Source organism: Ptychodera flava, chromosome 4 (genome assembly GCF_041260155.1).
Source record: "Ptychodera flava strain L36383 chromosome 4, AS_Pfla_20210202, whole genome shotgun sequence".
Lineage (NCBI taxonomy): Eukaryota > Metazoa > Hemichordata > Enteropneusta > Ptychoderidae > Ptychodera > Ptychodera flava.
In genome coordinates this window covers 4,895,088-4,911,557 of record NC_091931.1, presented here as the reverse complement: position 1 = coordinate 4,911,557, position 16,470 = coordinate 4,895,088, and the positions used below count along the sequence as shown (strand labels likewise).

The window sequence follows — 16,470 nt, the reverse complement described above, 5'->3', positions numbered from 1 at the left end:
GTCAATGAATTTGACTCACCCTTCTAACTTGTTTTGTAAGAATCTACAGTGCAGAATTAAGAGTGGAGTCTGGAACTTTACCTAGACATGTACAAATATTACAATGATGCAACACTGCACACCTGATTTAGCAAATCCTTCATAATAAGTGCCATAAGATTTTCACATCCACTGTGTGGTATATTTGAAAGAAGTATATAACACTTATTTCACAATCTTGTTTTTGTACAAGAGTTTCTTTTGTCACTTGGTGTTACAATGACGTTAATCATTCTTTTTGCCATTTTGACATTTCCATGAATATTCCTTTCTTGTAATATGACAACGAATTCCGTGAGATTTCTGCTCAAAAGACTTTCATATTTGTTTCTGTTCCTGTTAACATTTCATTCAATGTCTTCCATATCCTCTGCTTTCAATCATGTTTTGTAGGTACATGTATAAATAGCTTCAGCATCTTTTACAAGTCATAACTTATTTCCATACCCAGATAAGAATGCACATTTCCCCAGAACACATGTTCTGCTGCCAGTGTATATCAACTGCTATCCAGCGTTTATGGCAACAGGTCCCTGTGTAATCCATTGTTTGTTACTGTCTACACAGACATCTGAATTTCATCATGTCTCTTCTCAGTTTGTGTCCACTTCAGTCACTATGTCAAGTCAATGTAGAAATGTTTCAAATGCAAATTCTTTTTGAGTTAGCTGATCCTTGCTCCGATATTTTAGTTTTTACTGACAAACAGCTTTTAAAGTTATAGAGAAATGTTTCCTGTAATGGCTTCTTTCACCAAATCTTATTCTATTGTCTTTTTGAGCTTTTCATCGCAATGAGGAAGTGTGTGTTGAAGAAACGGGAAGAACGAGTCATAAATTCACATAGGAAGTTTGATTTTACTTTTCGTTACTGCATCATAATACTTGTTTACTCTTAAAATCTACACTTTTTCATGAATGTGTAGAGATTTTGCTTGTGTTAGAATGCAGCTAGGGGACATATCTATTCAGACTCTCAAATTTTTCACTGCTTTGCTGGTTTGTTCCTTGAGTTTACTCATTTTGAAATCTGTCTAGCAAATGAAGTTTTTAACATCTTGTGTTATTACCAATCGAAATTTAATTTTCACTCTTGGAGTTACCACAGGGAATGTGCCATCTTTGAATTTCAAATATTAGTCAATTCTGTGTAATTTGTTTCTGTAGTACAAAATTGCATAGTGACCTGTAATTATTATTCTTGACAATGGAAGACAGCGCTATAAAGCTTCAATTAGGAAAGTTAGAGTGAAAGTTAAAATTATTTTGAGCCACATACTAACTTTATTCTAATTATTGCTGGTTTTTTCAATGCCTAAGATGAACTGAGACCATTACATTGCCTATATTCATATGCTTTTACAATTTCACAGTGCTTTCTCTGAAAAGAAGCACTGTAACTTACATTGTAAATATGAAATAGATATACCGGTACCTACGGGAACCATATGGCATCTCTTCAACTTTCCATGGTAGTATTGTATCAAATGCCATTTGTGTTGCTGTCAAGCAACTTGTTAACTTGCTCATGTGTAGAAAACGTGCGTAATGAATATCAATGAGACATTCTCTTTTGAATGATTTTGTGAACTGCTCGACAAAAATATGCATTGAAAGTAAAATGTGTTCTTTTTTATCAAACAGAGGTCTTGTCTGCATTGTTACTGACTTTCAATAGCCAATCAAATATTGCAACTTTCACTCTGTTGTGTCTGGTATAGCATGTTAAACTGCCGTACACAAGCTATAGAGCATGAAATATGATTGCTAGAGGGCGCTGTGTAGGCGCACAGTGACGATATTTGAAGAATATTTCCATACAAGGTCATACTGTGGTAGACGGGAAATTTGCACATTTGCACTACCATGTAAGAATATACTTTCTTTGGATATGTCAGAAATGTGAAAGCTTAGTACTTTGTTACATCGTTGAAATCTACTCAGAGATATATGTTGTGTTTGCCGTTCAGGATTTCATGTTTTGTGTCATTATTGTATCACGTGGATTGATGTCTATATTCCATGTGGATCATCCACAATGATTGTCGCTGTCTTTACCAGAGGTAATGCCGTAATTGCAAAGGACAAAGTCGTCAGGCTTTTTTGTCAGAACAAAGATATAAGAAGAAAGCAATGTAACCTTGCATACAGATAGTTAAAAAGCTGAAATGATAGACTACCGGTAGTGCCGGTAATTGTTGAGTTCAGCGTGACATGGATTGTGACTGCACTGCACTGTGGGCAGTCTCTGATTTGCAATAGAGTTCTACTGATATCATTACATGTAAGATCATCTCAGCTATACAGCATCAATTCAAATCCAAATTTTCATCGTATATTGCACAGCTTTAGACCTGAACTCTGCTATCAAACCTGCTCCAAAACTCTAGAGGTACATTATGGCCATCTTTTACAAGTGATACCGTATAACAACCCAGCATCTCTTACTGTACCCAGTTGATTTGCCCTGTCAAGCTGTGCATTTCATTTTCCAAATTGAAAGGAAATGAGAATGCAATTAAGCAATATACCATCAACTCTGACTGGTAGTAATCTGATAATCCAACACTACCTGGTATGTACCTGTACATATCTCAGTGTTATTTCAATATACGGTATGTCTACATGTCATACAGAGCAAAGTTGCTTTCAGATCTACTGATCTACCAGTGTAAAATGTACATCTGTAGTATCATTGAATAATATCTTCCAGGATTTTAGCTTGACTATCATCAAAGTATAAAGAAAGGCTTTAATTGTTGCTTCCCAATATTCATTTTGTGATCATATTATTATGGGTCAGTACAGCTAAGAATACTATTGAACCGTACCATTTGTGCTGTATAGTGTTGAGCAAATTCACAAGTATGGCATGTAGAAAACAAATTGACCAGCAGAATTGAAATGATGTTTTAACACAAGAGAGAGTACAATATTTCATAAACTGCAGCAGCTGAATTCACAAGTTGAAGTAAATAACTTAATTAAGTTTAAACTTCTGACATTATGTACACTTCATGGAGTTCCATTCAATCTTTATTTTTCTTTTTATTTATAAGAAAAACATTTATTTACCATTTGTCACAATCATTATGGTCAATTTTTAGTTCAATTCTTTTTAAGAAAGATGCATTTTCCCAACATGTTCTGCAGATAAGTATTAAAAACCCAGTCACCTTGACTAAAACATAGTTCATGGATCATAGGTTTCACCTTCCATAGTGTTTTGCCAGACCTGTTTGCCACAATGGAACTGCTCTACATAAATAGTGGCCGTTATACATACCTGTATTTCGTTTTCAATTAGACCTGTTTAATAGTTGTCAACATTCTCTTTCCTCAAAGCTTGATTATGCCAATGCACTTTCATATTACCAGCATCCAATATTGCATTATTATAGAGAGTACAAAACTCTGCTGCATGTTTAATTGCACAGGTAAAGAAACAAGAACACATATCTCCTATTCTGATGAAATTCCACTGGATGCCAGTCATGCATAGAATTAAATTCAAACTTTCACTCCTTACCTACAAGACTCTGAATGGATCTGTACCTGAATACCCAACTGCACTCATCGAACGCAGTAACCCTTCCACATCTTTCAGTTCAGGAGATAGATTATCTTTCAAAATTCCATTGACAGTGCATGGCTGAAGTTCTATGGTAATCGTTCATTTTCTTATACTGCTGTTGGAACGGACCGCCTTATCATATTCATTCTGCATCAAGTACTGAAGTTTTAAAATCTAGACTTAAGCCCTACTTTTTTGAGAGAGCTTACTCATGTCACACTGTGAAGCACCAGTGAACAATTTGATGGATACCGGGCTATATAATTTTCTTATCGTATCATAACAACAAACTTCAGTTTTGCTCCACTACAATTTGTATTAATGTTCAGCCCCAAATCTTTAAATTGCTATTTGGTTTGTGCAATATTACAACAAAATAACTAACAATTTCTCCATTTTGTACTTCCTTTTGTCAGTTTTAAGTTCATCATTTGGTGCTCCGTTTTTTGTGTGAGAATCTAATAGATTGACTTACCATCAAAATTAGGAAAACATTGTTCAGAATCGTACGTTAGATTTCCTGCCTGGGTTTTTGGAAACAGGAAGGTGTACTTGTTTATGCCTCGGGAGTAGTAGCTGTGTCTCCGTTCGTATAAGGCTAGCGATAAGTCTGGTATTTAAGATTTCTAAGAAGAAGACAATGTCAGAATGAATCCAGTCACTGACAGACAGTGTGGTACCATGTTGTTGTTAATCAAAATTTTGTAATCTCCAGATTTGTAAAAGTTAAGCTGTTCAAGAAAATGACATAAAATACAAAGTCTTGTGGCGCCACCATTGAAGAAACTGTCAGAGACTTGGGAAATATTGGCAAATGGCTGCTGTTCTTTATTGTGATATTTTGTACATTGTAACTATCTTTGTATGGAAGCTTGAAGTATTCTGTAATTGTATCTTGTTGTTTTGCAACTATCATAGCAACGTGAAAGTATGCGTCTTATACAGGTGTTGAAAATGCTGATTGTCTATCATTCTTACCGGTACATCAGTACCATAAACTCAGGTAAACCTGTATAGATCATAGTGGTAGCTCTGAATCTGCTGCTTAATATCATAACAGATGTAACTATTTCTGAACATTTTCCTTAGTAACAGTTCATGAAGAATAATCTACAGTTGCTAAAATGGTTGGATATTAATTTTTCAACAGCTTAATGAGTCTATTGACTTCAACCCAGTAAGTCCAGTCCTCACGCAGGGAACACAGCGATTTTTGCACGGACGACTGTTGATGACATACTTATAGGTCCAAACATTCTGTTGATGCATTCTGGATCTTTTTGATACTTCCTGAGATAATATTAGTGATGTAAGTCTAGAGAGATCAGAAAATGAGAATAACAAAGTTGAAAAGTTTGACAAGCCGTCATGAATGCAACAGTGCTTCACTGACAGATGGTATCACAGTTTGCATTCCCAGTTTGCTTCAACTAGAATGACTCTGTTCAAAATGTCAAGCACTCATCCAAATACTGCAATCAAATTTTGTTCAGGATCTAGTTTGTAACCATCCATAAAATATGAGCCCAATATGATGTGATGTATTTCTGCCTTACTTGATTTGGTGTCTTCCAAATAAAATTGACATGTCGAGCTGGCAGCTGATACAACCATTTACGGTAAACTAAATTTCATTGGACAGATAAATTCATGGCTGAAAAACTGCCGTTGTAAACTGCTTGGTACCCTTAATGGTTGCATCGGATTTACTTCTATTCGTTCAAATTAAATGGCCACTATGACGTCATACAGCCAAGAAATGACGTACAGGAAAGTTAATGGCAGAGTAATGGCACTGTAATTCTCTGAGAAATAATTCTCCAATACAGTCCATTTCCTATCACCATCAACCAATCCATGGCTTGACCATCATCTGTTTAAATCTAGTATCCAGACGTCATTAATTTGATCATCTGTCATCTATTTTTGTCGGTATAACACAGATTTCCATGGACGAAATGTAAGGGAATTGATTTGTACATGAATTTAGAGAAAGACTTGCTTGGACTGTCACATGTCTCTGCTTCATTTGCATTCAATGTTTTTTCACCCACAGCATTTGGAATTGGAATGATGAATTCGGTTTCTGTCTTTAATGCGTGGCTTCATTACTGATGGAGCTCTTCCTTTGTGAAATCATCACTAATTTTATTCTTCTGTGTTTCAAAATTGTTTATTCCTGCATGTCATTCTCTATAGATTAAAAAAATGACATTGATTGCAAACCAGAGAGTTAGGATATAAAAGTTCTTGATACTGGTCTGTAAGCTGCTAATGATCAGTCGGTTTATGTGATTTTTGTGCTTGGTAATATTAGGTAATTTATCAAAATTTTTTACCATGTGCTGAAATCTGATAGCAAGCTGATTATTCCACATGGATTCAATGTGTCTTGAAGAATCAAAATCGCAATGGTACAGGTGGTACTCTGACTTGTCAATGTATACGCTTTAGTCTGTTATAGTGAATATTTCAAGCTGGAAGAAACATGGACTTTATCAGCTGTTGTCAGATACTTCCGTACTGGAACGCTAGTCTGTTGTCTGCTGCAACGGCAAATGTAGAGAGTCAATCGTATGAAAACGATGACCAGGAGTTTGAAAATAGAAATTCTGAGTGATCATTGTGCAGACATACTGGTGGTATGTCTCCGTGCAGACAGACAAATAGCTATTTCCAGGTTTATGATGTACAACAACAACACCTAGTTGCAATACAACAATGGCATATCATATTTTAACATGATGTGACACAGGACTATAATGTCAAAGTGAAACACATTTACTCTCATTTTGGTGGTGCCTTATGGTTGAAATACAAAATGGCATACCGGTAAGCTGAAATCTAGAGCAGTAGTTTATGTTTGGGCAATTGTATATTATAGGTACACAACCATTATTGCTATTATTGGTCACACGAAGGTTTGCTGAACTAGACTTATCTGAGCCTAGTATCTCAGAGTAGTAATAACACAGTTGGTAATAACAAACTATGTGACACCTTTTCTTTTCTATGATTATCATCAATGCCATCTCATAGAGTTGTAAAGGCCTGGCCATAACAAAAACAGGCCTTAACTCTGTGAAAAAATGCAGAGAAATAGAGAGTAATTTGAAATGAGTCGATGAGAGGCTGTATAGAGTGTCAGGAAATGAGATATATCATCAATGTGATCAGTTTGCCATTTAAAGCATACAAGTCTTTCATTATGATTCTGTCCAATGCTTAGTAATCCTCTCAGCAACCCTTTCCTTTCAGACAGTCTTTAAAGATTAGACTATGTAATAGTGACTTGGTCTGCCATTAAAGTCTGATCATAGTCCATGTCATTTAGAAATTTACATGATTATATTTTTGTCCGCCACATTTATACCATACAGATTGTATTTAAACCTGTTGTTTCATCACAGTATGTGATAACCCGCCATGCATCTCAATCAGTGGATTTGTAGCTGTAATGATGACAAGATTTTGAAATTTGATCAAAACCTCATGTTTGAAAAAGATCACAGTTAACATACTTGTTCTGACGTCCTTATTGGACACTGAAATAAAAAATAAATTCAGTGTAAATGGGTTGCCATAGAAATGAATGGAGTTGGAGAAATTTGGATTGACACTATCATGTATCAGCCTGTCTAGTTGAGCTACAGCCTGACTGACTGGCTGTCTGGTTGAGTTACAGCCTGACTGGCTGTCTGGTTGAGCTATTGTATCATCTTCATAACAGATAATTTGAATATTAATTGCTTGCTTATGTAAAAGACAATACAGTGTCTTGACAATGTAGATTTAACTATTATTTTCAATAATGTTATCTCATCAAAAAATGCTGAGGTTAACAGGAAATTTTGAAGGATTATAAAAAGTATTGAAAATGTAGAGAAGAAGATTTATGAAACTACCAGTAGTTGCTGTGCTCATATAATTCCAAGTTATTTTCAGTTTGTCATTCTTCATTGAAGTTTATTCTAACTTTACAATTTCAAATGAAAAGAAGTTAGTTCTTAGTTATGTAGTGATAAGCATGAAATATTGGAAGAATTTTGAAAATTTCTTGATCACTTATCAGGCAGATTACAGCTCAGGTACTGGCAGTTCTTGGAAATATAACTCTCTAATTTACAACAAATAAGTAACCAACATTTCAGGTTTGTTCCCCTATTTACGGCTTCTCTTTAGAATGACTCAGCTATTTTCAATCGAGTCAGTGGAACTTTACATTTGGGAAAAGGGGTGACCACTTGCACACACCAACACCCTTGTGAACAGTAATCTTTGCAGGTAGGCTGCATATTCTTAGCCAAGCGTACATCTGATCTGATCGGTATCATTTTACCAGTTTACCATATTCCATGCGTCAATACACACATTTCAAAGTACCTGTTTTTAGACTGAGATCAATAATATCGATAAAACAAACCTTGAATCAATATGCAGCTTAGCATCTGAAGACATAATGAATGAACTCTCCTTGAATCAATATGAATGGGTAGCCGAGATGGCAGTCACATAGACTGTGCATTTTAATAAAAGTTTGATGCCCTGAAATTGAAGAGGTTTAATTGAATTCTCAGGAGTTCTCGACTACTCAGTGTCTGAAGGCTTCTGCTGAACTCTGAAGATGCTGCAGAAATTAGATTGATGGTTTCATCCTCCAGGGACAACCAATCAATTATCAGGGGTGAAAGGTCATACAACATTAGAGTCCAGACACATGTGAATATAACCCCTGTCATTGCAAAGGTCATTGTTCATACATTTCAGCTTTGTCATTGCCTTCATAAGTATTGATACGTAGATACTGAAGGTATGCCACATGATGGCTTGCCACTGATGATTATTTATAGAATAGCAATTCCCTTCATCTTGTGTAAAGTTCCATTCCATACATACTGTACTAGAATAAGAGAATAACATGAAGACAGACAACAATAATGTCATTTTTGTCATGAAATTGCTGGTTGGCTAGAAGAAAACCTTCATTACTAAGAGGAGGTAGTGTCAGGTGTTTCATGTAAGTAGTGAGTCCTGTTTCATTTAACTGGTTAGTCCTGTTATTTTTTTATGTTCTATTGCACTCCTTATGATGAGTTGCATTACTAAAAGCAAATGGTGGGATCTGTTAACTTGAAAGCATAATTTTCTAGGAATATTTTTACATCTGACCCGTCTACTCAAACAAAATATTTGTAGAAACCCATACACATGGATTCCAGTGTTGGTCCAGAAAAACTGAATAAGAAGGATCACTTGTGTAACAGATGTCTTTCAATATTGCAAGATGATAGCGCACTTGAGATGGAGACAGAAGTGTGTGTTCTCTGTGTATGAAGTACATTAAACCCCAGTTGTGAGTCACTGATTCTGTCATCATGAATGCATGGACTTAATATCAAAGCTTTGATGTGATTTTATTTGGCTGGAGAATATCAACTGTATGATGGACTTGATGGACTCTTTGTTCAGTCTCTCTGTACCTATAGGAATGTAGGATTGGAATATTTATTCCTTATTGGTTCAGTAAATTTCCAAAGCAGAAGAATGCATTAGGATTTTGCATTTTAATTGGTCATGGCCACTGCTCACAGAAATTCATGAAAACAGGACACTACAAGTTCAGTTTAAATGCAAATCGGGGTTATGTAGTTTATGGTGTTATGGACAAAATTATGCCTCAACTCGCACTAACAAAGTAAGGCAAATTCAGAGATGTATAGTTTGACCTTTCACCTTTCTGCCTCATCTCCTTTCAATATCTGTACCTAATCACTGTCACTATACCTTGTGTACTTCAAAAACTACACCCATCCCAATAACAACTCTCTTCAGAAATGTATTTAGATATTTATTATTAAGCAAAACAGATCCATGCTATTAAAAATAGTTGTATGTGGAAGTTCACAGTTTGGTATTTTGTGTTTTTTTTTGGTATATTGCAAATACAGTAATTCAATCATAAGATGAATTAAATAATGTTATTATGGTATTGGACTGGTGGTATGTGTGAGCTATCACTACACTGGATATGGATATGTTCAGTGTTGTCTTGATCTCAATGTTAAAATACATCATGTATGTCCCTCACTCTTGTAAATATCCATACTTGTTACACATCCCTTCTATGATACAGGTATGCAGCTGTTCTGATTGAAAGTGTTTCTATGCATGGGTATCTCTGCGCAGAGTTGGCAAGGTCTAGCCTCGTGGCTCTTCTGTCTTCAAAACACTAGAGGGCGCTAGTTTCAACTTTTGAAGTTTGCTGATATTCCTGTCAAACTGATCCTGCAGGCAGTCTGTGTTTCAACATACATTGTTTTGCAATGATCTCCAAGTCTGCCTCACTAAAGTGAAGAGATTTTGCAAAGTGGCAAACATTCAGTGTTTAGTGTCTGGTATAGCTTCAATGAAATGATAGTACAATGTACAATACCTGTTTGTTTCTGTTTTTTAGCGCCGCTGTCAGCGGCGCGGAGCTTATCAAAAATGCTGATTTTCCATCGTCGTCGTCGTCCGTCGAGCATCCGTCAACAATTGCCATCTCCTCTGAAACCGCAAGTCCAATTGCTTTGAAATTTGATGTGGAGTTTACTTACGGTTACCTCATGTAGATTTGTTCAAATCGTGGTGAAATTTGCATATTTGTATTTTTAAGGCAATTTTTGTCATTTTTGGTCAAAAAATCTTTAAAAATCTTCATCTTCAAAACTACATGTCAGATAGCTTTGATATTTGGTATATAGGTCCCCTGGGATGATCTATTTCAGATTTGTTCAAAATGTGCAGAAATATGCAAATATGCATTTTTAAGGCAAATTTTGTCATTTTTTGTCAAAAAATTTGTTGCATCAAAACTTCATCTGCCAGCTTTGATATTTGGTATACAGGTTCATAGGGATGAGCAAAATGTTATGTATTCAAATTATGATAAAATCTACAATTTTGTATATTTGGGGCAATTTTTGGTCAAAAAATGTGTTTTTCAAAAAGTACAAGTTTGATAGCTGATATTTGGTATACAGGTTCATACAGATGAACTAAATGTTATATTCTGAAAATATGATGAAATCTGCAATTTTGTATTTTTGGGGCAATTTTTGCCAATTATGGACAAAAAAATTTTTCTCAAAAATTGCATATCTGATAGATGTGATATTTGGTACACAGGTTCAAAGGGGTTATTTTAATATGATCTATTGAAAATTATGATGAAATTAGAAATTTTGGTTTTTGGGAGCAATTTTTGCCACTTTTTGGTCAAAAAAATTGATTCTTAAAAATCTACTAGTCTGATAGCTTGGTTGACATGTTCTTAGGGATGATCTTAATGTAATATGTTCAAGTTGTGATGAAATCTTCAATTGTGTATTTTTGCAGCTTTTTTTGCCATTTTTTATCAGGCCACTGAAATGAGCTATCAAAGATCTCCACCTTCATCAACACATGTGCAAAAATAGTTATTCTCTACATAAACACAGCGAGGCTATATTGGCCGTTAGGTCACTTGTCATTACTTGTGGTGTATTATACACAAATACACTTCCCTGTTCTTTGGCCTATGTATATTGAATTCAACACCATGTCTTTATTAGTCCCGCGGACGAAGTCCGGCGGGGGGATATAGATTGGGTCCCGTCCGTGTGTCCGTCCGTCCGTCCGTCCGTCCGTCCGTCATCAACAGTTTCTCAGACACTGCCAAACCAATTTTGTTCAAACTTGGCACAAAGGCATAGCACTATGACCTACAGATGCACATCGATTTATTTTGCGATACGATCCAATGTGGCCGCCAGGCGGCCATTTTATTACAATTTTTTCATGTACGGAGACATAACTCAAACATGTTTCAACCGATTTTATTCAAAGTTGGTACAAGGACATTGACCAATGTCATAGATATGCATGTCAATTTGTTTTGTGATATGATCCAATATGGCCGCCAGGCGGCCATTTTATTATGATTTTTTCATGTACAGAGCCATAACTCAAGCATGTTTCAACCGATTTTATTCAAAGTTGGTACAAGGACAATGACCAATGTCATACATATGCACATTGATTTGTTTTGTGATACGATCCAATATGGCCGCCAGGCGGCCATTTTGTTTCGATTTTTTCATGTACAGTGCCATAAGTCAGGCATATCTCAACCGATTTTATTCAAACTTGGTACAAGGACATTGACCTATGTCATATATATGCGTGTTGATTTGTTTTGTGATACGATCCAATATGGCCACCAGGCGGCCATTTTATTACGATTTTTTCATGTACAGCGCCATAACTCAGACATGTTTCAACAGATTTTATTCAAAGTTGGTACAAGGACATTGACCAATGTCATATATATGCATGTGGATTTGTTTTGTGATATGATCCAATATGGCCGCCAGGCGGCCATTTTGTTACGATTTTTTTCATGTACAGAGCCATAACTCAGGCATATCTCAACCGATTTTATTCAAAGTTGGTACAAGGACATTGACCTATGTTTATACTTATGCACATTGAATTGTTTTGTGATACGATCCAATATGGCCGCCTGTGGGCATTTTTTTACGACTTTCCATGTCCTGAACAATAACTCAGACATGTATCAAGCAAATTTATTCAAAGTTGGTACAAGGACATTTACTTATAGTATACATAAGTACATTGATTTGTTTCTCGATATGGTCTGATATGGCCACATGGTAGCAATTTTGTTATGGTTTTTTCATGTCGAGAGCCATAACTCTGGCAAGTCTCAACTGATTTTATTCAAAGTTTGTACCTGGACATTGACTCATGTAATACATATACGTGTGATTTTTAAACAGTAAGATCAAATATCGCTGCGTGGCGGCAAATTTGTTACGATTTTCTCATGTACTGAGCCATAACTCAGACATACCGGTATTTCCACCAGTATAATTCAAAGTTGGTACAAGGACATTGACCTATTTCATACATGCTCGTCAGTTGTTTCACGTCATGTAGCAGTATCTTGTCAATTTTTGAAGTTTCATAATTAGGTTGATATGTCAGAAATACTGCATCAAATTTCATGAAACTTTGTACAGATGTTAAGCTCACATTGCTTTAACAGTGAAAAAGACATTTATCAGTGTCATTTTAATTAATTTGTAATTGCATATGTAATGAACTTTCCTAATTAGAGTGATATATCCACAAATACAACGTCAAATTTGATGAAACTTGATACAGATGTTGATCTCATAGTGTTGTAAATACTACATTAAACTTTATGAAATATGGTACCGGTTATCTATTAGTGTTAGGATAGAATGAAAAAATGTTTTGCAACATCCTGTCAACTAATTCCCAGTTGACTCATTTAATGACCTTTAGGATAGTGGCCTACATTGGTTTTATGTTTTTCATCACCATGGAACTCATTCTTGGCCATTGAGTGCCATCTGTATCAAAGTATTTTTATCACAGAACCTGTAATCAAAGTACCCATTAGCAAGCGGGGACTGGGTCATCAACGATGACTTGTCTTGTGTACAGTATGCAGTGTTATTGTAGACAAACAAATTCTAATTCTCACTACAATTCAGTTGTCAACAATAGGATTGGGCAGTTGATGCATGCAGACTGTGTTTAACAAATTGAACAGTGGGTCTTGTAATGTATTTTTGAATGGAGAATAAGAAACTGTAATTTAAACAAAGAGAACGTGAACATGGAAAATACATCATAAGTTAATGCAGTGTTACATGACTGTGTAGCTAAAGTCATTCACAAAAGACAGTGTAAGAGGTTGACCACTGGCAGATGTCTCTGTTGCTACTTTATCTTATGAAAGATTTCTTTGCTATTTTAGGTTACTATATCAAACAATGTTGACACTTTTGTGATAGTTTATAGATAGCTATTGCTTGTCCATAATACTGGCTGTACTACATCAGCAAAATGGAATATATCTAAATGTGACTCTGTGATTTTAATATTCATTATATTCTCTACTGTAAGTTGTTTCTTTTAAACAATAGTTTAATATTTTACCCTAGACCATTGCCATTGTGCGGTTCAAAAAACTTTGGTTAGATTTTGATGCCAAGATGCATCACGTATGATAAAGACCTGTGATGTTAAATAAAACACATTTTTCTGTTTGTATGACTGAATATGGGCCCTTCCAGCTTTGATTGCGAGTGTAAAAGGCACAATTTATTAATTCAGTTGCATATTTTCTATCCTCTCTAGGTGTTAAAACATTCTTCATTGCATCCCGCGCTAAGCAACGAGCAACCCCAGATCATGGAGTGATACGACACAAGGCATACCATGACAAAGTGGAGGAGGATATTGCAACAAGTGCTACTGAGGAAGGTGATAAAGTTGATGTGAACCCAGAAAGCAAAAGTCCACATGAAGAGACAGAGGGCAAGTCTGGGGATGGTGACGGTGACTCCATGCATGATGAAGATTCTGATAGAGATGGAAGCAATACATCACTCTGTGATAGCAGGAATACATCACCTAAACACAGCAGTCAAGGCACTTCACCCAAGCTGGCCAGTGGTGATCGGACCTCCATAGGGAAAAAGAAAAAAGCCAAGAAAACTGCCAGCAACCACATGGAATTACAGGTAAGGCCTGATTCATGGAATTAGTACTTTTGAATTTGCTATTCAGTTGTATGTGACAAGTACTGTTAGCAATAGTTGCACCAGCAGCTGACTACGCATCAATATACTGAACAACTTGATATGTCCCTGACTAAATTAACGGATGCCAGCATGTTCTTTTCAGTACTTGTAAAGAAATAAATATGAAACATGCAAAGTTTTAATAAAATATGTTGCTGCCATTACCCAGTTTTACTTTCCGCCTCATCATTGATACAAGATATCTTTACTCTGTAAGTGTAGAAAAAGAGAGAAAACTGTCTTACAGATGAACAAGGACACATGCCAATAATGCTGGGTTGAACTTGCAGACAACAGTGTTCACATTTAGAAGAGCGCCCTCAGTGTCAATAACTAGATGCAAAAGTTGTCAGTTTTTAGACTGAAAGGTTTTCAGATTGCGATTGGAAGTTGGGCGGTACAGTTGCTAAAGCAATGATGATAATGGCATAATACGTCCCTTATTAAACACAATGGGTTGTTATGGTAAATGCAAAAGGTTATGTACAAAAATGCCATTTATACCCAACTTTTTGACAGCTTGCCCAAGCTTGTGTGAATTGTGTGCATCAGTGGTTTACCAAGTAAATTGGGTTTTGAATTTATTGTCTACATAATACGCAGTGGTCCTACAAATGTATATAGGAAGCAACAATTAATTCTGTTTTATTCTTTCTTATTACTTATCATGAATCAATACTTTTGTTGACCATACAGACATAAAATTTCTAATCTTAACCTCTAGCACGACACCTAGGACTGAGCCTAATATCAGATTACTGGATGTGTACATTGAGAATGTGTTTCAATGACTGTTATAGCAACAGAATGTGTTTCAATGATTGTTATAGCAACAGAATGTGTTTCAATGACTGTTATAGCAACAGAATGTGTTTCAATGACTGTTATAGCGACAGAATGTGTTTCAATGACTATTATAGCAACAGAATGTGTTTCAATGACTATTATAGCAACAGAATGTGTTTCAATGACTGTTATAGCAACAGAATGTGTTTCAATGACTTATAGCAACAGAATGTGTTTCAATGACTGTTATAGCAACAGAATGTGTTTCAATGACTGTTATAGCAACAGAATGTGTTTCAATGACTGTTATAGCAACAGAATGTGTTTCATGACTGTTATAGCAACAGAATGTGTTTCAATGACTGTATAGCAACAGAATGTGTGTCAATGACTGTTATAGCAACAGAATATGTGTCAATGACTGTTATAGCAACAGAATGTGTTTCAATGACTGTTATAGCAACAGAATGTGTTTCAATGACTGTTTTAGCAACAGAATGTGTTTCAATGACTGTTATAGCAACAGAATGTGTTTCAATGACTGTTATAGCAACAGAATGTGTTTCATGACTGTTATAGCAACAGAATGTGTTTCAATGACTGTTATAGCAACAGAATGTGTGTCAATGACTGTTATAGCAACAGAATATGTGTCAATGACTGTTATAGCAACAGAATGTGTTTCAATGACTGTTATAGCAACAGAATGTGTTTCAATGACTGTTTTAGCAACAGAATGTGTTTGGATGACTGTTATAGCAACAGAATGTGTTTCAATGACTGTTATAGCAACAGATGACTGTTATAGCAACAGAATGTGTTTCAATGACTATTATAGCAACAGAATGTGTTTCAATGACTGTTATAGCAACAGAATGTGTTTCAATGACTGTTATAGCAACAGAATGTGTTTCAATGACTGTTATAGCAACAGAATGTGTTTCAATGACTGTTATAGCAACAGAATGTGTTTCAATGACTGTTATAGCAACAGAATGTGTTTCAATGACTGTTATAGCAACAGAATGTGTTTCAATGACTGTTATAGCAACAGAATGTGTTTCAATGACTGTTATAGCAACAGAATGTGTTTCAATGACTATTATAGCAACAGAATGTGTTTCAATGACTGTTATAGCAACAGAATGTGTTTCAATGACTATTATAGCAACAGAATGTGTTTCAATGACTGTTATAGCAACAGAATGTGTTTCAATGACTGTTATAGCAACTTGTTCAAAGCAAAGAAGATGTACCAGAGCAATCAAACACAGATCCTGCAATTGAAATTGATGAAATGAAATCACTTTGTGCTACTATATAGTGTCTTTACCCTTTCACCACCATGGTTAGGCCCACACCTAACACTATCAATGGTTGTTATGAATCTGTTTAAAGGGAATTGGGGTTAAAC

At 35.6% G+C, this 16,470-nt stretch overlaps 1 protein-coding gene across 2 annotated transcripts in view; it reads left to right on the top strand.

Moving 5' to 3' along the window:
- The window catches only part of LOC139130742 (adenylate cyclase type 9-like), an 89,476-nt gene that overhangs the window by 63,092 nt on the left and 9,914 nt on the right, over positions 1–16,470 (top strand). For both annotated transcript variants that reach the window (XR_011551952.1, XM_070696528.1), the window contains exon 2: positions 13,825–14,210. Coding sequence is in view for 1 of the 2 variants with exons in the window: in XM_070696528.1 (XP_070552629.1) it covers positions 13,825–14,210 (386 nt within the window). In the remaining variant the exon portion in view is untranslated. The remainder of the gene's footprint in view (positions 1–13,824; positions 14,211–16,470) is intronic.